The 21,768-nt window shown below is 35.7% G+C and overlaps 13 protein-coding genes, 1 non-coding gene and 4 pseudogenes across 18 annotated transcripts, besides 1 other annotated feature; 8 read left to right on the top strand and 10 right to left on the bottom strand.

Moving 5' to 3' along the window:
* Positions 1–237: 237 nt before the first annotated feature.
* Positions 238–1,805, bottom strand: TVAGG3_0895340 (annotated as a pseudogene). Its single transcript has one exon — positions 1,152–1,805. A coding segment is annotated over exon 1 (654 nt).
* A 567-nt stretch (positions 1,806–2,372) lies between these two features.
* On the bottom strand, positions 2,373–2,445 carry TVAGG3_0895330. The gene has a single exon. It is a non-coding gene; the product is annotated as a tRNA-Asn (tRNA).
* Positions 2,446–2,845: 400 nt separating this feature from the next.
* Positions 2,846–21,768: part of a mobile genetic element that runs on past the window's edge.
* On the top strand, positions 4,298–5,680 carry TVAGG3_0895320 (annotated as a pseudogene). The gene has a single exon. A coding segment is annotated over exon 1 (1,383 nt).
* TVAGG3_0895310 lies at positions 12,659–13,535 on the top strand (annotated as a pseudogene). The gene has a single exon. A coding segment is annotated over exon 1 (877 nt).
* On the bottom strand, positions 13,552–13,842 carry TVAGG3_0895300 (uncharacterized protein; the record flags this gene model as incomplete). Its single annotated transcript, XM_051251027.1, has 1 exon — positions 13,552–13,842. The coding sequence occupies one exon, from the start codon at positions 13,840–13,842 to the stop codon at positions 13,552–13,554; it is 291 nt and encodes a 96-aa protein (XP_051086502.1).
* TVAGG3_0895290 (KilA, N-terminal/APSES-type HTH, DNA-binding family) lies at positions 13,865–14,373 on the bottom strand (the record flags this gene model as incomplete). Its single annotated transcript, XM_051251026.1, has 1 exon — positions 13,865–14,373. A coding segment is annotated over one exon (509 nt), but the record flags the coding sequence as incomplete, so codon positions are not given.
* Positions 15,105–15,305, top strand: TVAGG3_0895280 (uncharacterized protein; the record flags this gene model as incomplete). Its single annotated transcript, XM_051251025.1, has 1 exon — positions 15,105–15,305. One exon carries the CDS (start codon positions 15,105–15,107, stop codon positions 15,303–15,305), a length of 201 nt encoding a protein of 66 aa, XP_051086500.1.
* TVAGG3_0895270 (uncharacterized protein) lies at positions 15,334–15,918 on the bottom strand (the record flags this gene model as incomplete). The annotated part of the gene is made up of 1 exon (XM_001318623.1): positions 15,334–15,918. The coding sequence occupies one exon, from the start codon at positions 15,916–15,918 to the stop codon at positions 15,334–15,336; it is 585 nt and encodes a 194-aa protein (XP_001318658.1).
* TVAGG3_0895260 (uncharacterized protein) lies at positions 16,166–16,555 on the top strand (the record flags this gene model as incomplete). Its single annotated transcript, XM_051251024.1, has 1 exon — positions 16,166–16,555. One exon carries the CDS (start codon positions 16,166–16,168, stop codon positions 16,553–16,555), a length of 390 nt encoding a protein of 129 aa, XP_051086499.1.
* On the top strand, positions 16,584–17,168 carry TVAGG3_0895250 (uncharacterized protein; the record flags this gene model as incomplete). The annotated part of the gene is made up of 1 exon (XM_051251023.1): positions 16,584–17,168. The coding sequence occupies one exon, from the start codon at positions 16,584–16,586 to the stop codon at positions 17,166–17,168; it is 585 nt and encodes a 194-aa protein (XP_051086498.1).
* TVAGG3_0895240 (cytochrome B-C1 complex subunit 6, mitochondrial family) lies at positions 17,201–17,899 on the top strand (the record flags this gene model as incomplete). Its single annotated transcript, XM_051251022.1, has 1 exon — positions 17,201–17,899. One exon carries the CDS (start codon positions 17,201–17,203, stop codon positions 17,897–17,899), a length of 699 nt encoding a protein of 232 aa, XP_051086497.1.
* On the bottom strand, positions 17,948–18,211 carry TVAGG3_0895230 (uncharacterized protein; the record flags this gene model as incomplete). Its single annotated transcript, XM_051251021.1, has 1 exon — positions 17,948–18,211. One exon carries the CDS (start codon positions 18,209–18,211, stop codon positions 17,948–17,950), a length of 264 nt encoding a protein of 87 aa, XP_051086496.1.
* TVAGG3_0895220 (uncharacterized protein) lies at positions 18,242–18,496 on the top strand (the record flags this gene model as incomplete). Its single annotated transcript, XM_001318622.1, has 1 exon — positions 18,242–18,496. One exon carries the CDS (start codon positions 18,242–18,244, stop codon positions 18,494–18,496), a length of 255 nt encoding a protein of 84 aa, XP_001318657.1.
* On the bottom strand, positions 18,519–18,686 carry TVAGG3_0895210 (DNA/RNA polymerases family; the record flags this gene model as incomplete). Its single annotated transcript, XM_051251020.1, has 1 exon — positions 18,519–18,686. One exon carries the CDS (start codon positions 18,684–18,686, stop codon positions 18,519–18,521), a length of 168 nt encoding a protein of 55 aa, XP_051086495.1.
* TVAGG3_0895200 lies at positions 18,803–19,611 on the bottom strand (annotated as a pseudogene). Its single transcript has one exon. A coding segment is annotated over exon 1 (809 nt).
* On the bottom strand, positions 19,626–19,950 carry TVAGG3_0895190 (phage tail repeat-like family; the record flags this gene model as incomplete). The annotated part of the gene is made up of 1 exon (XM_051251019.1): positions 19,626–19,950. A coding segment is annotated over one exon (325 nt), but the record flags the coding sequence as incomplete, so codon positions are not given.
* Positions 20,023–20,414, top strand: TVAGG3_0895180 (uncharacterized protein; the record flags this gene model as incomplete). Its single annotated transcript, XM_001318620.2, has 1 exon — positions 20,023–20,414. A coding segment is annotated over one exon (392 nt), but the record flags the coding sequence as incomplete, so codon positions are not given.
* Positions 20,874–21,116, bottom strand: TVAGG3_0895170 (serine threonine-protein phosphatase family; the record flags this gene model as incomplete). The annotated part of the gene is made up of 1 exon (XM_001318619.2): positions 20,874–21,116. One exon carries the CDS (start codon positions 21,114–21,116, stop codon positions 20,874–20,876), a length of 243 nt encoding a protein of 80 aa, XP_001318654.2.

Below are 21,768 nucleotides of genomic sequence, written 5' to 3'. Positions count from 1 at the left end.
TAAAACGATAAGATGAGCCTTCAGCATAAATCACTTCTTTCAATAAATGAAGAAAAGATATTACTTCGTTAACTTTCGAAACTAGATTTTGTAAATAGTATAGAATCACTTGCGATTAGCTCTCAGAGAAGATTATATTCTAAAATGCTCATTGTCGAGAATATTAATGATGCATATGTTTAAATCATGAATTTATGATGTCAAATTTTCATTATTTCAAGTTTGTGTGTTAGAAAACTAGGAAGTAAATACTTAATAATCCACATGGGAGGAGATTTTTTTTTCGTTTAATTTATTTATTTTTATTGTTGTTATTGTTATTTCGCATTCACGTCAATAAGCATCACGCGAAATTAAAGTAAATATGAGCACATGTCTTCACTTATTGGATTCCAAACAGAATTATTTCCATTTATTGGCAGAAGGCCTCATATCTTCTGATTATCTCAAAGAGGCAAAAGGTGCAGCATAGCTGGGGTGCTGTTATTATCTCTACTGCTAAGGAGAGGGCAGTGTACACAAGATAAATCGTAAAAGGTAATGAGCGTTCATTTCAGTTGCCTGATTAGTGGGCGGTCAGGCCGAAAGCAAAAACGAAATGGAATTCCTTCTAACCAAATAAAGGAAAATGATTCTTACCTTGAGTGATAATGATGACAATATCATTGAATAGTATATTATCCGTTGAAGGAATTATTCAGTCACCGATCAACTATTCTTTGTTTTTCGGCAGTTTTAACAGTTTTTTAAAGTGAAATAAAAAGAACCAACTTGGGACTTCAGTACAGTTACACTCGACAAGAACAGTCTTCTCAATGATCCAATATCAATGTACGCAATAGACAGGCGAGTAAAACAAAAGATCACGATAGACAATCTAATTTATTATTTTGTTTCTACCAAGTTACGGCTTTCTGATTATTCATTCAATACGACAAAGACTATATACAACTAAAGCGTGGCAAAAATATATTACAATCATTAGATTCAAGTGGAATAAAAAAAATTTAAAAAAAATCTCCTCCCGTGTGGATAAATCAAAGTTTATTCGAAGGAATAAAGTTATTGCCATTGTTTGTTCGGAAATTAATTTCACGCAGTTTGTAGTATGTGTAATATGAAATCTGTTTTCTAAATCTTTTCTTGTCTTTTTAACACATCTTATTCGGCAAGATGTGTTTCAAGACGATACTTGAGAGAGCTATCGTCTGTGTACTGAAATGAATCTGAATGAATCTTCTCATGGAATCTAAGTTCCATATAAACGACAAAGAAATGAGTAATGAACGGGAGGTAAAGGCAAATGCAGTCTCGCTCTGCATATCAAGCCGGCAGCCCACGGGAACAGCTGCCCTCGCGGTCATTTGCTCATTCAAGCTACAACGGAGATGATCATCGGCGGCACTCCAACCATAGGTGCGGTCTACATCTCTTTCGCCATTGGGTGTTAAGAGGCTTTGTAGGTTTTTGCATTGTGTTTGAAGGAAAAGAGAGATTATGAGGTGAGTTTCAACAGGAAACATATACAGTAAAGATGTAACTTTCTCGCTGTATCTCTGAGTTTTGTTGCATTATCAGAAATCTTAAATTTTATGATCAGTCTATAGAGACCAAGGGACGCAGCATATGGGATGTTGACATGGCCTCTACCACAAAGAGGGAAGCAGGGTGGGAAAGAATAATCGGGTAAGATAAAGAAAGATTAGCAGGATAATGAACAAGGTCTCAGAGAAGACAAATGTGAAACGGAGTAAACGTTTGCATTATTCATATGAACTCGTCAATCGGATTGACAAGAGGTTCATTCTCTTAAATGGTGGAAGAGCTCACATCTTATGATTATCATAGAGGCTAAGGACCGCAACATACGGGATGTTGCTGTAGTCTCTACCACCAAAGGGTTACAGGGTGGAAAAGAGAAATCGGGTAAGGAAGAGTATTCAATCTCAACTTTTGCAAAAAGGGTTATCAGGCAGAAAAACGAGATTGGGCTTCTTTGAACCAAATAAATGAAATGAACGTATATTGGTGCTAAAGCGGCCGGGATTCCATTCTTTTCGCAGGACTTATAATGCTTGAGAACGAACAGCGATCAAAATTGAGAAGATTTTTGGGCTTTAACGGTTTTCGAATGGCCATCATGGGACAAAGCTTTGGGAATTTAAGGCTTCTAGGACGCCACGCCTGGTTTGACGCGTCCCCGCACTCTAAAAATCAGTGCGATCACTGTATAGAGGATATCAAAATGGAAAGAATCATTGATCTCGAAAAGTTTTTCCGATTTCGACTTACAAATCGCTTCAGGGTGGTGTACAGAGCATGTACGCACACTATCCAAAGCAAAAAAGTAAAAATCTTCATATCGAAAAAATCTCCTCCCGTGTGGATGAACACACGACTTCCAGATTAACAGTCTGACACTCTAACCAACTGAGTTAGGGAGGATTACATTCATTGAAAAATTTTTATATATAACTTGATAATTAGTTTCTTTTAACCATGAATTATTCATTATTTACTAGTTTCTTGGTCCGATGTATGGTTTTGTGATCAATATCTTTAATAGAATTTATTATGAATAAATAATTATGGAATTTTTCAGTTATTTAATAATTACCTCTCGTTTATAATACAATACTCTAATTCTCCTTCCGAATTATTATATTTAATAGTTTGAAAACTCGATGTTCAAATTCAATATCCCCGTGATAAAATATAAATTTATAAGATTGAAATATATGAATTCACTTATAGACTATATCTGAATTTTTGAAAATTACAGTCCTATTCAAAGATAATCGATTTACATTGTACACTCAATGATCATATTTATTATATTAAAAAAAAAAAAAAAAAAAAAAAAAAAAAAAAAAAGGGTAGTGGGGCTTCCAGGCACTTCGTGCCTTCTAGCCCGAAGTGTTTATAGTATAATGAAGTTTTTATTCGGAAAATTGTTAGTTTCTTTGGTCGAAAACATTATATAATGTTTCACTTTTCACAAATTATATATGTTTTCATGTTTTGTCAGAACTTCTTTCTTCTCGTAAATGTTTTGTCAAGACTTCTTCGTAATGTTTTGTCAAGACTTCTTCTTCGTAATAGTTTTGTCAAGACTTCTTCGTAATGTTTGTCAAGATTTTCGTAAATCAGACAAAATAATGTTTAGGTGAAGAGGTGAGATTTACCTGTTTTTCACCTATTTTTCACCTCTTGAATTTTCATGAATTTTACACCAAAAATAATGTTTAGGTGAAGAGGTGAGATTTCACCTGTTTTTTCACCTAATTTTTCACCCTCTTGAATTTTCATGAAATTTACACCAAAAATATACTACTAGTCATTTACGAAGAAATCTCAACACAAGTCTTTACGAAGAAATCTCAAAAACATAGACAAGAAAGTTCATGAGAAATTAGATGAAGAAGTCTTAAAAGTCTTTACGAAGAAATTCATGAAAATTCAAGAGGTGAGAAATGAGGTGAAAAAAGAGGTGAATCTACTCTTCACCTAAAATATATTTTGGGTCATTTACACTCAATTTACGAGAAATCTCAACAAAGTCTTTACGAAGAAGTCACAATAAACATCTGTCAAAAACGCTTTTTAACTTCACTTAAATGCCACGTAAGCTAGTAAGAATAACGTAAGAGGAAGAGAATTGAAACATCCAATAGTAAAACTAACACACAACACAAACAGTTGCAACAACAAATTAGAATGACCCACTATGTTGCAAATGTCAAGCAATCCTATGCTTTTAAAGAGTTCTTGGTGCACAGAGTGGAGGTTTAAGAGCGGCACTTTTAGCGAAAATGGCAGGCTATGGTGGAGCTGCAGACGGAACAGCCTATAACCCTCAAAGTCAAATGAATTTGAGTTCACTCAAAATAATAACAGATGTCAAAAAGTCAAAATAGACATACAGAAGCAAATAAGTGAAAACGAAAAGAAACTAGAATATGACAGACACACAAAGAAACTCAATGAGTTAAAGTAGAGAAAAAGAAGAAAGAAGAACAACTGAAAGAACTAAGTACAGAGGAATATGCGAAAAATGTCAGAAAAGCACAGAAAGTAGCAAAATGGAACAGATGTTATAAATTTGAAAAACCATACTACTCAATATAAAGTACTGAAAGATGAAGAAATAAAACAAAAAGCCCGAAGACATATATGGATAGCGATGAGTATAAAAAAGAAGTTGAAGCAAATGTAAAGGCAGAAAAACTTTTACAGTTGCAAAACCAAACCGTACAGTATGAAAACTTAGCACAAGAAAGTAAAAAAACGACGCAGCATGCAAAAGGCAATGAAAAGCGCAGAATATATAAAAGCTAATAATGACTGGTTGATGCCAAGCCAACGCTAAAGCAGCCCAACTCATAGGGTCAATAAGGACAAAAATACAAGCGGATGAAGACAGTTCAAATGAAGCTTTAACGAATGCTGACTTTAAGAACGCCTTCGAAGCTCTTCATAGTAAGGTGAAACAGTGAACGATTTCTCATCTGGAAAGAAACTGAAGTCTGAAGTTTCGACAAAGAGTTAAAAGAAGTAGCACAAAATATGACGAAATAACAGATGCAGCAACGAGACAGGCAGTTCAAAGTGCCTATGACGCCGTTAGAGCAACTGTTGTGAAAAGTCAAGAAAAAGAGTTACAACAGACCAAAACAGACCTAGTAAATGCTTTCTTAAGAACGAAAAGTCAGGTAGGACATTACGCTGCAGATGGAACATATGTGCCCTGGTGAATTTATATACCACCAAACCCTCCAAGAGAAGCACTGCCAGGACTACCTACATTTACATGTCACATGGAACAGACACAGGCATGCACCAAAACACAAACAACCAAACACACCAGCACACAAACCTCCACAACCAACACAACAACAACAGTTATCAAACCCTGCCCAAAACAACCAGAAAGGACAACAACCAACAGTTTAAAATCCAGACAACAACCACCTCCACAACCAGTTCAAAAACCCTGCAACAACAACACAAAACAGAGAAGGACAAATAAGAAGTAGAGAAACAAGGAAACCAAGAATTCTTAAAAGCTTAAGAAGATATGTTACCCAGAATAAATTGCTTTAGATGGAGTTATAAAGAAGTATTAGAAAGTTCAAGGATGAAAATACTGACCCCGAACCTATTTAGCCTTTATGGCTCTGCACCAAAGGGATATAATCTCAAACCTGGAAAAATACAAGTCGCTAAGGATATGATTTAATAGCATATCATCCAAATGACATGGATGAATTTCTCCGAGATTATTTGATGTCAGGCTAAATGAACAATTTAACTCTCTTCATGAAACGCGTAAAAAAAAGAGACGGAACGAAAGAAGAAAGGTTTGTGAGTCCGGATGACTTAGAAAGGGAACTTTTAAAAACGCGTCTCGGAATATATGAAATGCCACAGATGAGGTACAAGAAACTCCACAGAGAAATAGTTCAGATACAAAGACATGGAAGAAAATGTCAGCAACAACAGCTAGAAGAGCTGAAGGAGAACGAACAAGTCCTTCCTTTGGAAACTAACTTCACAGAACTAGATGAAGATTTGGACAGCCCGAAAAATCTTGACCCTCAACAAGAGTAGCGGAGAATATGGAATCATTTCCAAGATCTAAAAAAAATCTCGGTGACATAGTAGAAGAATATCGAAAAATGTTTGCCGACATACAAAAGCATCCAACACCAGATGAAAAATATTCAGCATAGAATAGGAAGTATGAAAGAAAATGTACACAAAATAACAACTCACTTTTACCTACGAGCATTTAAGTTCAATTCTCGGATGACTCGGTGAAAATAAACAGGTTAAATTTCAAAGAAACATATAGAAATATGAACATGTTTTAAAGTCATTCAGAACCTAACCAAGATGGAACAAAACTATCTTTGTTTTTGCAGACGATGGAAACTACAATGAGATATGGGTCATAAAGCTAATCGGAATAGGTGGTTCATAAACTTACAACCACCATTCCAAGAAGTTGTAGAACGCAATGGAAATATGGAATGGTGAAGAGATATAAGCTGGTAATTCTTAAGCGCCGGCTTTAAAATGCCATTGAAAGATATGAAAATGCAGAATTGACCAGTATAGAAATGAACATGGCTGATGGAAATATAACCTGACGTTCCTAAGAACATTTATTCCAAAAAGAACTACACGAACATAGAGATGGTATATTTGGTGAAGAGTTTGAAGACAGTTAGGGAGAGAAAGTAGAGAGAACTATTGTCATGACGTTCGAAAGAGAAGATTTTTGACAAAAGTGTCATACAAAACTTACTTTGCAGACAATGAACGGAAGGGATGAATATTTAAAGTAAACTCAACATGGACAGTACAACTAACTGTTAAGATTGAAAACATGTTCCTTGACAAAATAAACCAACTACAGAAATAAACCGAGCAAGACTGAAAAGATGGGTAAAAGCTTTCCCATTCACAAAAGATATTAGTTGGTAACCAATGGAAAGCAAAACAGAATGGTACAAAACATATATTTGGAAACGAGCTCAATTCCATAATGGACAAGGTCATGTTTTGAGAGAGTGAACCAAACAGGATAACGTCCACAAGACATGATACGAAGACTCAAACACTATGATAAAACTTCTTTCTAGGATATAGCTTACCTGAGAGTGGCGACCAGAGCCAAAAGGCAAAAAGGACATGGGAAATTTCAACAGTTATATAGATGAACATAATGCAAAGATACGCAACCAACTTGCAAGCCAGAGCAAATGAAGGAAAAAGAAGAGTTAAAAACTCAGTCAGGAAAAGAAGAAAGCTTGGTCCACAGTGGTTTATGCATATAAATCCAACTATTTATTTTTTACTCATATGAAATGTACGCCCGCTCAGAATATAACGCAACAGTTTGAGATTGCCATAATGAGAAATGAGTCTTCCGAATAGGATAACGGAAGACAATGCCATAGAAGGTCAGAAAATAGTTCCTGGATACTTAGAATATCAACATGCTGTTTCTTATGGAAACGTAGGTGAGTTTGGAGAAGGTTCTTCAACAACAGTTAGATATTTGCTTGCGACAGGTTCATATAATTTCTGATTGACAAATCTTTCTTATACGTGGAACAAGACATTGAAATAAAACCTTCTGCCAAGTTGTCTGAAAGAAACGGTTGCAATGGAATTTTATATGTCGAGATACACAATATGCTCCAGAATGTTTTCATGGATATAAGAATATATCTTTAACTCTGACTTAGTTCAAAAAAAGACATGGGCAAGCTATGAATGTTTCGCTTTTGAGAAACTCAGTACAACCACATAGCGAAAAAAACAGACCCAGTATGCAAACTATTGAGAAAATCTAAGAAGACTTGACCCTAAACGTTACGGAGTTTTTAACCTTTCTGGGACAAACTGCAGCAGCAGTAACCAAAGTAAAACTGAAACTTAGAGTCCTTTGTCATTTTCTCTCATCTTCAGTTTTTAAGATATTGCCAAACTGGGCAGGAAAAATTTCTATCGAATTCCTATCCAAGCAAAAATATTAGATAATTTGCATCACAAGAGACCCATTCACTCTTACAGAAGTAGTTGGAACAAATAAAAATGTCATTGCGACAAAACCTCAGACTTTTGTCAAAAGAAAAGTTGATTAGATTTGGTTTTCAACTGCAATACTGGAGTAACTATTATTCATTGCTGCTGAGATTTGGACCAGTTCAGTTAAGTTCAAATGCGAAGCTGAAATTTATGCAAGAGAATAGAAAGCGACTGCAGTCTATGTTGGACCCAGATATTTCAAATGCTTTAGCTGCAAATATATTGCAGTTTCATTATGTTTCCTATACACCAAATATCTGTCAAGACTTTTGCAGGTGAAGTTGAAACCAAGTGCTGACCCAGGTGCAGAACAGATATTGCTTTAACAAACTGAATGAAACATGCAGACTATGTTTGTACTGTTCAGACGAACTATAAATGACTACTTCTTTGTTTCTAAACCCGGTATTAAATAACCATATTAACATTAGATGGAATACTATCCAAGAGGAAATATTTACAGTTGAGGATAATGAGGTCTACAACTTTGACATTTAGATGCTATGAACTTAACAACAATTCACAAAACCATATAACCTGAAAATGCAAGTTCTATTATGAATATTGTGAAAGTAATGGACTTCTACCAGGAATAAAAAATCAATAATACAAATGGAGACCGTTCAAACTTTTGGCTTGGCATTCCATTTGCTGACTCAGAAGACTTTATGGGTGGTATTTCAACTGTTGGTACTGTACAAATACAATATACTGGTGACAGAGACGGTCCAGATGAACTGAGAGCAAAGAAGTTTACAAAACCAATAGCACTTTTCACGGAAGATGCTCTTTTTGAAGATTCGTTCGATGAAACCTGCTGGGGCTCCTCAGATTGGCATAACGACAGCTTCCATCGAGCAGATTTTGGCAGCAGGTCAGTAAGTTGTTCTTGAACTGACTTCTCTCCGTCAAATATTGACAGTACGCCAGTTTTGACATAATATTGTAAGATAAACTTACCTTTAGAAATATCTGTAAGTTTTGTTGTTATATTTTTGTCAACGTCACTTTCACCATTTTCAGTTATACCAACTTTCTTTGCTTTATGAAAATATTTTGGTTCAGCAAAGACTGCTATTCTATAACATTTACCATTGTTTGTATAAAAACTATTCTGTCAATGTATTTGTATTGTTTGTGTGTGTAAACTTTGTTCTGCTTCAATTCGAAGAGATACTCGAATACGTCCATCTTTTTATTCTAAGTAAAATGTCATTTCCGAAAAATAGAAGCGTAAGTGTTTCAAAAGGTTTAATGGCGGTGGCAGATGTGAAGTTAAATTCACCAACTCAAACAAACAGTCAAAGTGTTGTTGTCAATGTCAAAGACAGAGATGTTGAAGTGGGGAAACCATACGGACGAAGATGGTATAACAATTGTTCCTGTAAAAGAACAACCAACATATCCTGAAGTTAGCAGAGACTTAAGTTCTGTTGCAGATATTCGAAACGACTACCAACAACTGAAAGACAAACTTCAAACTCAGGAGAAGATTTGTCAAGCTTTAAGTATAATGTTAAACTTGGTCGAACACAACCCTGTAAAAGTGAACTCATATGTCATTGCACCTCATGAAGTTTGAAAGAACTATTGAAACTTTTGACAGAGGCAGACGATATAAACATCAAAGAAATAGAACCCGACATTAGTTGCTGTGGTGTTTCATATAATGTCATTGACAAGATATACGTTATGAAAGGAGGTGAAACGTTGAACTTAAAGTATAGTTTCCCAGACGTCATAAAAATATTTGACGACCACAACATTTCATTAAAATTTATTTGCTAAGTAAAAATGTCAAAACTTTCTTGAAAGATGTTTGAAGAAAAATAATATAGACTTTATTTCATGTAAAGGACTTTACACACTTTTGAACGATATGAAAGACCCTGTTTTGTTTGTTCGTGTAGACAAAGGAAAGTTCTATGTCTTTACAAAATATTTGAACTTCTTAGACAGAGAACTTCAAGAAACGCCATGTGAAAGTTTAGATGAAGTTCTCTTCTCCACTTTCAGAAAAAACTTTTAAATATATATAAATGGCAGAAGACATAATGGTTTATACTATTACGACTAAAACCCTGAGTCATATTAATTCTATAACAACAAACTTACAAAAGTCCTCAAGAGACGGTATTGTAAACTAACTTTAAACACAATGACGACTAAAGCCTGTTTTTGCTCTTTTGACACCAGAAGACTTTATTGTTGTGAATGGCAAAAAATACTCCTTTGAAGATACTTACTCAGATATACCACCAACAGGTTTTGTTGACTTATTTAATACTTTAAGGACGGGTGTAACATGTGCTGCAACTAGAGCAGGTTTCATTATGTTTGGATGTCCGACTGAGTTTACTATAAACATATGAGCTATAATACAAAACTTATATTGGTTTTTACTACCAACAGTTTCCTATAACAGGAAAGGTGTCATACAAGGAATGTCTATTCCATTGACATTAAGCACACCAATCTTATATATTGTTTCAAACTTAGGTTCAAAGTGTTATTCGAATGTCGACAGAAACTATTATGACCAAAAGATACTTATGCGTATAAACAATACTTTCTCTGCTGGTTTGCCTATTGTTCATTCGAATGCAGAATTTTCAACCTTAGTGAACTCAAACACTTTGGCAAGTATAACGTTGACATTAGTTGACGCAAACTTTGTTCCTGTAAAACTTTTATGTCCTATGTATTTGTCAATGACGCAGAAAGTTTCGAATTGGAAGATGCAACTGGTGAAAGTATTGTATTACAAGAACAACTTTCAACAACAAATAGCTCAAGAACAACAAATGCAACAAATGGAACAACAAAGTCAAGAATAAAAAAAATATTTTTTTTATTTTTATAAAAATGTACAGAATAGATGTTTCAGATTTTTATGACTTCCAAGCATTCAGAAATATGTGTCCATTTAGAGACTATAACAAACAGTCGAGAATTTGAAACGTTTAGTCATTTATGTTGACTCTGCCCCAGAATGTTATGTCATGAAAGAATGGGATGTTGTCTTTAACAACCAAGAAGCAACAATAGTGTCTGAACAAGAATGTAGACAGAAACTTAAGAAAATAAAAGTTTACAAGTTTGGAATGAAGATGTTAGATGCTTGGGATATCTTATTGTCAAAGTTAGAAGATTTTTCAGTTCGAGGTATAAAGTTCTATACACCTTCTCCAAACTTCTATTCTATCTTCACTGGATATAAATACGAACAAGTAGAATGGAAAACAGTATTATAGAAGCTTGGTTAGACCATGTCAAAGAAATTATATGCAATGGAAACAAAAGAGTCTATGAGTATATCTTATGTTGGTTTGCAAATATCTTACAACATCCAAGTGCTAAAAATGCAAACTGCTCTCAATTATAATTGGAAAACAAGACTGGTAAGAATACTTTCTTTACAGATATTTTATGCAAACTGTTAGAGGGCTATTCGAATCCGAATATGACAAACTTAGAAAACATCTGTGCAAGTTTAACTCCTCAATAGAGAATATGAAACTTATAGTTTGCAATCGAACTTCAAAGTATAGATACAACAAAAGTTTTGAACTCAGATGCTTTGAAGAGTCTTATAACAGACAAAGTTGGAGTTGTTGAAAGAAAGTATAAAGACAAAGAGTTTGTGAAAATGTTGCAAACTTCATTATGGTTTCAACAATACTGTTCCGATGAAGTTAGAAAAGTTCTGACAGAAGATATGTAGTTGTAGAACGTCAGATTCTCATATGCAAGATACAGAATATTTTGACGACTTAGCAGAAACTTTGACATCTGACTTTTACAACCACTTGTTCTCATATTTTATGACATTAGATATTTCTAAGTTCAATCCAACAAATTCCACATACCGAAGAGAGACAAACATTGTTAGAAGCAAACAAGAGTGTATATGAACTGTTCATAGATGAAACTGACTTTGAGTGTTTAGATGAAAGGTCATTGTACGATTCGTATAAACAATATTGTCAAGAATATGGTTATATGACAGCGTCTAAACGAACATTCTTGGCAAATGTCAAAAGTCTTTTAGATGTTCAGAATGGTGTATATACAAAGAAAATTTTTTATGAGTAAATTTTAAAAAAAATATTTTTTTTATCCGATAGAAAAGATGGCAAAATTCATCTCAGTAAACAAGTACATGTCAGGACTTAAAGAAGAACTAGACCCATTCACATATTTGAATGTTTACTTCTACCATTTTGAAAAGTCTTCATTCAGCAAAGTTTGGAACATCGAACCAGTTAAGTTTGCTATTGTGACTAAAAATGGTGCGAATTTGAAGACTTAGACATAGAAGGTTTGTTAGCAGTCAAAGAAAGTTTTGACAGAAGGTTTTCAAACCTTAAAGAAGGCAAAGCATACAAACTTGTTATACCTTATGAACCAAAGAAGACAGACGACTATGAATATTATGAGTCTAAGATAGTTGAAGTTCAAGGTAAATTGGGTAAAAAGATTTTAGAGTCTAAGCCAGTGTTTGCTCCTAAAGAGGAAGAGAAACATTGACATTGACCCAGAAATGTTCTAAAAATAAAATTTTATTTTTACATGTCAAATTTCTTTTTCTCTGGAACTGGTTCAGGTTCTTTCTCTCTTCTTCTACTTTCTTTTCTTTTTTCTTTCTTCTTCTTCTTTTTCTGGTGGAGTTATGTCAAACTTCTCAGAACCATATTTTTGTAAAAGTTCTTTGTCCTTTAATAGCTCATCTATTCTGTTTTCTATTTCATCTTCAAGAACAGCGCATGTGTCTTCTTTGCATTCTAAGAACTTTTGTTGGACTTCATCTCTCCAAGAGGCGTCATCTCTGTCAACAAGTCTGTCATTGACAAATTTTAAGACTTCTCTGCTTAATGTTTTATGGTTCTTGTCATATTCCCAGAAACAGAACTTCTAGAACAAATTCACTTTCTTGTTTACACTATGTAAGATTTTATGGTCGACAGATGTTTTGCTGTCGAAAAGTTTGTCTCGAAATATAGATAGCGAAATCGCTAGACATTTTCTAAAAGATAAAAATTTTAATTTTTCTAAAAATATGTTAGAAAAAAAGTTTGCTGACATTGGACAAGAAATTTGAGAATGTTTTAAACAAGAACAAGAGGAAGTTAGAAAATGCTCAGATAAAACCTATACATGACAAGTTCTTATTTGCTCAGAATGGTATAACAGGTCTAATTGCACCACCTGGGTCGGGTAAGACTTTCACTTATCTTAAAATGGCTGCACAACAACAAGAACTAGATGAGAAGAACCCATTCTATGAGTTAGTTGTCATTTGTAGTACTTCTGGTCAATTTGACCAAACCGTCAATTCGTTCAAAGATATTATAAAGAAGTCTAAGTTAGTATGTATAAAAGACTCTGAGTTGTTAGATTGGATAAAGAAGTACCAAAGAAGAGTTTTGAAGTATAATGCTATAAATGAGTATATAAATTCTAAGTTCAAAGACCCCAATGAGGAAATGCAGAGAATATTAGACAAACACCACTTCAGAAACAAACAGAAAGAGATAGAATACATTTCGAAGAAATTGCAATCTTACGATTGGAAGACTTACCCTCATAGATGTCTTCTTATCTTAGATGATTTCGCCTCTCATCCTTTGTTAAAGAACAGAGAACAAGATATGTGTCGAATTCTTAAGAAGCTCAGACACTTTAACATCTCAGTTGTCATTTGTGTACAGACAGCAAAGAGTTTAAGTAAGGATGTTAAAAGAATACTGACTGACATTATACTTTTCCCCGGATTGTCCGAAGACGATTTCATGGAACTTATGAAAGAGTCCATGGCAGGTAAGTTTGACAGATATGAACTATGGGAGAAGTATAAAGTCATACAAGACCCTCATACTTCTTTCAGAATTCATATCTACGCGAACAAAGTTCAAATTGTAAAAAGTCAAGCTTGAAAAATAAATGGTTCATTTACTCTACTTGTTTGAAGTTGTCAAAATACTCTGTTATTTTTTCCTTTAACAATGGCAAATCTTCTTTGAAGGTAAGTATTGTACAACCTTTCATATCATAGTGTGTTTGAGGTAACGTATCTTGAACTATTTGTTTCACATCTTCATTCGGTGTCATTGAAATCGGTAAGTTTTCGCGATAGAACCAATTTCTGTCAGATTTGTAAATCTTAGCAAGGTCGTAAAAGCTTTTGTTGTTTCTTCTGACTAAATGCAACATAACCATGTCACTGTCTTCTTCTTTCTCCATATCTTCAGTATAAATCATATACTTATAGTTCTTTTCCTTACCTTTTGGTACCGAACGTGGTATTCTTTTCTGAATGTTTTTGTCTTTTGCTTCAATGATTTCATCTTTTGCTTGAAGTTTCTTTTCCATCTCTTCACGTTTTCGTCTATGAATTTCGTCAAGAAGTCTGTAAACATGCCATGCATAACGAGGAGAAGCCCACATTGCAACTGCATTTACTAAAAGTCTATGTACATAATATCCTCTTAAATTTATTGGCAAATTTTTACGTTTCATGTGTTTTATGCATGGCCGAAAAAGTCGGTCTAGAGAAATTTCACTCAAAAGTTCTTGTGTGCTTTGGTTTTTGAACCAGTCGTCTGCGTGTTTAGTGTCTGGAGCAAAACATGCTGTCAACAATACTTTGCATTTGTACATATCGTCTTTGACCGAACGAATGAGACGGAGTTGTTTGTTAAACTGTATGTACTCATATTCTTCATTTATGGCTTCATGAACGATAGCAGTTGTTGTGTTCTCTGATGTTGACATATCTGTCCTTACATACAAAATAAAAAAATAAATAAAAATAAAACTAACTTTATTTTTTCTATCTTAAGGAAATTCACTGTTTTCATGAGTTTTAGGCGACCCCGAAGGAAGTCGGTCTCGCTGTTCTTCACTGTTTTCATACGGAATCTCGACTCGCGGTTTTCTTCGGGTCGCAAACATATGTCATTTTACTCAGATTTTTGTGCTGAATTCAGCAAAAATAATGTTTAGGTGAAGAGGTGCGATCTCACCTTTTTTTTCACCTGTTTTCTCACAAGCGTTTTACATGGTAAACGTTATTTTTACATTATGACACGAAGTGAAGATTTGCACTTCGTCAAATTTTATAAAAAATTAGCGTTATTTTTACATTATGACACGAAGTGAAGATTTGCACTTCGTCAAATTTTATAAAAAATTAGCGTTATTTTTACATTATGACACGAAGTGAAGATTTGCACTTCGTCAAAAATAACAGTTATATAATGAAAAAGTGTCATTTTTTTCATGTCAGAAGACTCGAAGGTGCAACACTTCCAAAATACCGACGAACTCAGAAGAGCAGCATGGCAGTATGTTCTTGACAACTTCTTTGAGTTCTCCAGGTACACCTTGGAAAATGCTGAAGAACTCCGACACAGAGAATTTGGAGAAATTGCGCTCCAATACTACCTTGACAAACAAAGGGTAAAATAAGACTAAAAACTTAACGTTTAAAAAGTGACATTTTTATGAGCTCCGAGTCACCGAGAAAACTTGGTCAGATGTTAGCAGCTTACTTCCCTGAGGAGGATGGAAGCGTTACATACGTAAGGTTCAAAAACAACGAACCTGGAATTGCGTACCAAATTCGCAATTACATGACCATGGAAGAGTACGAAAGGTTTCTACAAGAGAAACCAGCTCTAAACAACTCAGAAAAGAAAGAATAAAAAGTTTAACTCGTAATTGTTTATTTTTTTACTTGTATGGGCAAGCTGCAAGAATGAAGTCGACTATCTCAGTCTTTGTCTTGACCAGTTGGACGGCTCTTGTGAGTATGTCTGTTTTGCGGTCTCCAGCTGGTGTCTGACCTTCGTAATTGCGCATGTTCTTGAGAGCTCCAACTGTAAATGATTGTAGGATGAAGAGTCTCTCAGACTGCTTGAGGTAGTCTTCACGGTCACGAACCGAATCTGTGGTACGAGTCGAATCGGTCGATTTGAGGGAAGAGACTGAAAGCCTGTCGTCTTCCATAGGGGCTGTGGCATAATCTTTGCGTAAGCGGTTCAGACCTTCCTCGAACTCTTGGTCTCTCTTCGATTGAGATTGGAATTGGAATTGCTGGGGTGGAGCTTGCTGGAACATCCAAGGGTTGGGGAAGTAAGGCATAGGCTGAGGAGGGTAGTTCGGGAAGCCTTGTGGTGGGTAGTAACCTTGAGGTGGAAATTGGTAGTAAATCGGAGGTACTTGCTGGAACTGAGGTTGCTGAGGAGACTGTTGTGGTTCTGCAGCTTTCGGTTCCTCTGGTTTGGGAATGGACTCGGTTGGTGGGACGTGGGACATTCGTTTGTGTCCTGTCGGATGGAAAATATTTTCCTGTCGGAAGGAAAAACTTTTCTTGTCGGAAGGAAAAATTTTTCCTGTCGGAAGGAAAAACTTTTTCTGAAGTTCGACCAAAAAGTTCTCAATTTTCGAAAATTTGAATGGTTTACGGACGGACAACTGGAAGAGTTCTTCCTGTCGGAAGGAAAAAATTTTCCCTTTGTCCGGAAAATTTTTTCCAGTTGTCGGGAAAATATTTTCCTGTCGGATGGAAGGACTCGGAATGCCAGAAGTATTTGACGAGGCAATTTACCTTATAGAGATAAATGAAGTTGTTAAGCAGTACTTGCGCAGGGTAATGAAGCCCAAGGTCAAGTTCACCGCTATTTCTGGAAGGGCTGTCTTGAATCTCGAGACTTCGACTGGAATTCCAATTCAAATACCAGAAAACACTCCTTTCGATGGCATAAAGGACGCCAAAAGAGAAGCTCTTGTTAAGTTCCTAAACAAACGTCCTTGGATAAAAATACCAAACAAGGAGAACCCCCTACCCCATATGAAATTGGCAATTCAGTCTCTCCTTAACTTCTCGGGTCAGCCGTTCTACATAACCTGTGAAGGCGACATCCAACCAGTTCAGTCAACCTTAACGTTTTGAGTAAAAACATTTTTTTTTCATTTTTTGAATGAAGCAAGTTAAATTCGTCCCACACCAATCTCAATGGACCGATGAAGAGTTTCAAGCCATGGTTGAAGGTGTTGAGAACGACATAGACGGCGAACTTGAAGGAGCTCAAACCACAATTGCAACCAAAATTGCACAAGTCAAAGAAGAGATAGCTCCACTTAAAGCTACCAAAGCTACTCTTGACCTCATGGATACTTACCGTTTAGAAGTAAAGAGTGGAATAAGACAATTAAAATTGAAACTTCTAAACTACGAAGCTATACTCCAAAAGTTAGCAGAAATGAGAAGACTTTACCAGAGCTACTTACATGTAAGGGACTTACCTTCAAGCAGTCCGACCAAAGATGAATTTGTTGACATTGTCCCAATTTTGTCCGAAAGTCAGCTCAGATGTTTCGAACTGCTCCCAACATATCCGGAATATGAACGTTTGCCTGAACTCTTCCGCAATCTCAAAAAACGTTTTTTGGTTCTCATGTTCCAAACTTTTATCGGAAGAGACAACAAACGTTCAGAAGAAGAACAAGATATTATTTTAAACTTGTTGTATGACTTAACTGTCATAACAAGCTTTTTGAAGTAAAACCGCCATTCTCAAACCACTTCATTTTTTCGATGTCCGAACAAGCACCGAAGCCAAACTCAATGGCAGATGTCCTTTCAAGGTTGCCAGACAAGCGCCCAATTCAAATTCAAATTGCCCAATTGAACGCTTGTCTGGCAAACTCCATTAAGACTCTCCAAAATAGTCTTATGTTAGAGATAACCAATCTCAAAGCCAATGTCCTCACGAACCAAGCTTCCAATGAGAAAGTCCTGTACGAGTTCGCGGAAACCTTGCGCCAATACAACATAGAGAACCAAAACCTTGCCCGACTCATCTACCGTTTCTTCGAAGAGATAGACGCCATCTGGAAGGTACTCGGAAAGGACAGAACCTCCAACACCGTAATTCGTGAACACAGAATTGCCGAAGGTATTATCAAAGAAGAGGAAGAAGAGGAAGAAGAGGAAGAAGAAGAAGAAGAGAAACACGAAGAAAAGGAAGTTTGGGCAACCCTTGTTGCCGATGACGCTTACGAAATTTCCCAACCCTACCCATACAAAATCCGCAACAAGGAGACAGGCAAGGTTCTTACCCCAGTCCTCAACAACTTGGGACACTTGAACCTTAACCTTCGGAATTACGGTTCAATTTCCATGGGAAGGCTTGTCGGTATGCAATGGGTTCCAAATCCAGACAAGAAGACGAGGGTCAGACACATTGACGGTGACAAGCTCAACAACCGTAAGGAGAACCTCGAGTGGTTCTAAGAGTAAAAAAATTTTATTTTAGGGGGAAACCCAAGTAAATTTAGGTGTTTATTTGGATAAGTATGTTAAATTAAGGGTAATTTGCAAAATTAGTTCCCGACCTTTGAATTGGGCTCTTTCGTTATCCCAGTTGTGTAGGAGGTCGTCCCAGAGGAGTTGGTAGAATTGCCAATCCAAGGACGATTTGTCCTCCCAGGCATTGAGGATGTACTGCTCGTAGAGTTTCATGACCTCTGCCTTGCACCAGACACCCTCTCCCTTGGAACGTAAGGCTTCTTCGAAGTGCTCGAATGCGATTGGCTGCGTGACCATCCGAAATGACACTTTTTGTCCGTTTGGTCAATGTTCGTGTCTCGTGCCATAGTCGACGAAAATACAGACAAACAGGTTATATATGAGTTTGAGACCAAGAATGGTGTAACTCGACCTGTCCGATTCAAAGACTCCGAGGGCGACCATGAAATTAAACGGAAATTAGCTAGGAGGGAATATAAAATGGACTGGTTGCCACCACCTCCACCTCCACCACCTCCACCACCTTTACCTGTTCCTCAAGTAAATAAGCCTTTCCCGTTCCCAAGAATTCCCACATTTTAATTCAAATTCGAATAAAAATTTTTTATTTCATGCAATGTTTTATTTCTGTGCCGTCTTCAAGTATGCCCCAGTACTTACGCTTGGAGAGGACATGAACTTCGGTGAAAATTTTGTCCAATTTGAATTGACCCATCTTTTCACCGACCATTCCCATTTCAATGAGTTTGTTGTATCCTTCTTCGTTCGTCATGAGTGCGTCAATGTTCTCATAGTAAACCTTCACTTTGGATTTGACTTCGGAGAAGAATTTGTTGTAGTTGTCAAGGACTGCCTTTGCGAACTGTCAAGAAAACAAAAGGAGAAAATTTACCTGCACAATATTCGTTGAGATGTACTTAAATCTATGTAGTGACTGTGTGCAGGTAAATTTTCACCTGAAATCGTTTTACTTCCACCTGTTTCCTTTGAAGAGTTTGCACAATACAAAAACCTGTCGACTATTTGAGTCCAAGTTCCAAAACCAAGTACTACTTCTGGTCTGGTAGAGTTCATTGACGTATAAATAGAGCCTATAGGATATAATGTTTGAAGTATTTCTGTCTTTAATGTTTGAAGCTCTGTTTTGTCTGCTTTCTTGTCATATAAATCTTGAGCAGTGAATTTAATATTATATTCATCCTTCATGACATAAACATCTTTACATCTAATGTTTCTCATCGTCGTTATGTCGTCATCCGATGTTAAACCTTGTGGAAAGTTAGGAGGTTTACAATATAATACATCCCCACCAGTTTCTTCAACCGTTCCTTCAATACTTTCTATAGCAACAGTTGTAAACTTGTATGTGTATGAGTCTTATTTGCTTTCTTCTCTAACTCATCGTTAACATAAGTTTTATCTGCTTTAAGGTCTAAACATCCTGAAACCCATCCTGTATCAGCTTTAACTTTAAAAGTCTTCGATGTCCATTCATGGTACCAGTCAACCCTTTCTTTCATTTCATTATCTTTTTCATCCACATATTCCTTATCTGCTTTCTTCTCTAACTTACTAGCCACATATTCCTTATCTGCTTTATTTTCAAGGCTAACGTTTAAGTCTGTTATTTCAGATATAGAATGTGTATGAGTCTTTTTAGAATATTCGTTTTCAGCTCTTGTCACTTCACTTGACATTTTATTGTCAACATATGTTTTGTCTGCTAGTTCAGGATGAGTATGTTCTTTTGTTGCATAAGCATTGTTAGCTCTTTCTTCTTCTTTTGCTATTGCATCGTCTACATATTCTTTGTCAGCTTTGTTGTCAACATCTGCTTTCAAAAGAAGTTCATTTATAGGTTTCTCGTTTAAAGTTCCTTTTGTTGGATTTATACAGACAGTATGGTTCTTATTGTCTTGAAACAGAAACTCATCTGTCATTGGGTTTATTGTCAGTTTTAAGTTTCCTTCTTTCAATGACTCAGATATCTTAGAATAGTTTGAAAAGTTTGTTGTGTTCTTATTTAGAGCTTGCATAATGAGTTGTCGGTTGTGTTGTATTTCTCTTATGGAAGCAATATCTTTCGACATTTTTATTCTAGATAAAATATGCTTTCAATAGAAAAAGAAAATTCAAGAGTTGCTACAACTAAACCATTAGATGAACTTTTTACTAATGTCGGTCAAAAGTTTGAGACAGAGACCGTAAAGCATGAAGGCTATCGTTTTGACTACCCATTAAGATGGCTAAGAGACCCATCTGTCACAAAAGCTATTGGCTTTCGTAGAATGAAGTTCATTTCAGAAGCCATACATGGTTTCCCATTTACGGTCGGTTTTGAAGTTCGATACTATAACAAAGAAAAACGTATGTATGAGAAATTTGAACAGGGAAAACTTTTACAAGTTAGTTTGCTTGTAAACTTAGAAACAACTCTTCAAGCTTTTCAAGAAAAAATAAACGATATCTATATCGAATATGCAAACCAGTATAACATTGACGAAGGAGAATACCATCTCGATATTATTTATGACAGGAAAAATGCAACTGTTAAAATCAATAAAATAGAAGACCTTGGAGAAAACGTTTATATTTCTACAAAATATAACAACTTGGCATGGTATAGATTTATGAGGATGTTAAATCAGCCTGCAGCATATCCAGTACACCCAGACTTTTATGAAGTCGAAAACCCTAATGGAACATATGAAAATGTTTTCGACCAAGATGCTATTATTGTTCATGCTTCATTTTCTGGCGCCCAAAACTCTTCTTATGCTTGGCAAATGACTTTTACGAAAAACCTACAAAGTTATACGAACCACCAAGTGGAAGTATTTCAGACTTTCAAGTATGGTTTACTACAGATGGAAGAAAAAGAAAATTCCATTATACCATGCGTTTTACTTAGAACTTAGTTTCATATACAACTACTATCGAACGGTAAAAATATAATTTTTTAATACGGTTGAGGTGTTGGATTTGGTTGCCAACTAGACTGTGGTGCAGGTTCAGGCTGTTGTATAACAGGAGCTTGTTCTTCTGGTTCAGGGTCTTTAGGTATAATACCAACGAACTGACCTACCCTTTTACCAATATTTTTGACTCCGTTCCAAATTCCTCTTCCTACGGTTTTTATTCCATTCCATATACCTCTTCCAACTCTTCTGAAGAAGTTTCCAATACTACTGAAGAAACCCATTTTACTATATGTAAAAATCTAATGTCCGCCTAGTCTCTTACGTTTCCTGTTGAGTTCCATAGCATTCTTTAACTGGAGCTCATACATTCTGTTTCTCCTCTGGTAGAAAACATATTCTGGTCAACTCCTGTGTTCGCGTCATCTGCATAAAGTTGTTTATATCCCACTTCAGGGTTTGTATAAAACTCTTTCCATCTCATATTTGCATACCATGGTGGCAAACCTAACGCAGCGTCATTTGACATGGCAGTTTGCATTTGTACATCTGTTGGCACTTGACCATAGTTTGCCATTGCAGTTTGTATTCTAACTTCATTTGGAATATTCTCTGGGTTTGGTTGTCCAGGTTGCTGTGCATTCGCTAAGTTCTGTGCGTCCATTTAATATTAGATAAAAATATCTCTTACGAGTACATATACTGAACATTTGCAGGCATTGGTTCATCTTCATATTCTCTATATCTTTCTGCCACGTCAAAGAAATAAATGACACAATGGAAAAAACCTAAAACAAGTAGTCCTATTTCAAACCACATTTACTTACTAATAAAATTTCTTTGTTATGACACTTTCTCCGGTTTATAGACCTCTCTCATATTCTATCTTGTCATATCTAAACTCATAGTCATGTATGTCCTCTAACCATCTCATAA

The sequence above is a fragment of the Trichomonas vaginalis genome, chromosome VI (assembly GCF_026262505.1).
Source record: "Trichomonas vaginalis G3 chromosome VI, whole genome shotgun sequence".
Lineage (NCBI taxonomy): Eukaryota > Parabasalia > Trichomonadida > Trichomonadidae > Trichomonas > Trichomonas vaginalis.
Note: the sequence above shows the minus strand (reverse complement) of the source record. Positions and strands in the feature narration are given on the sequence as shown.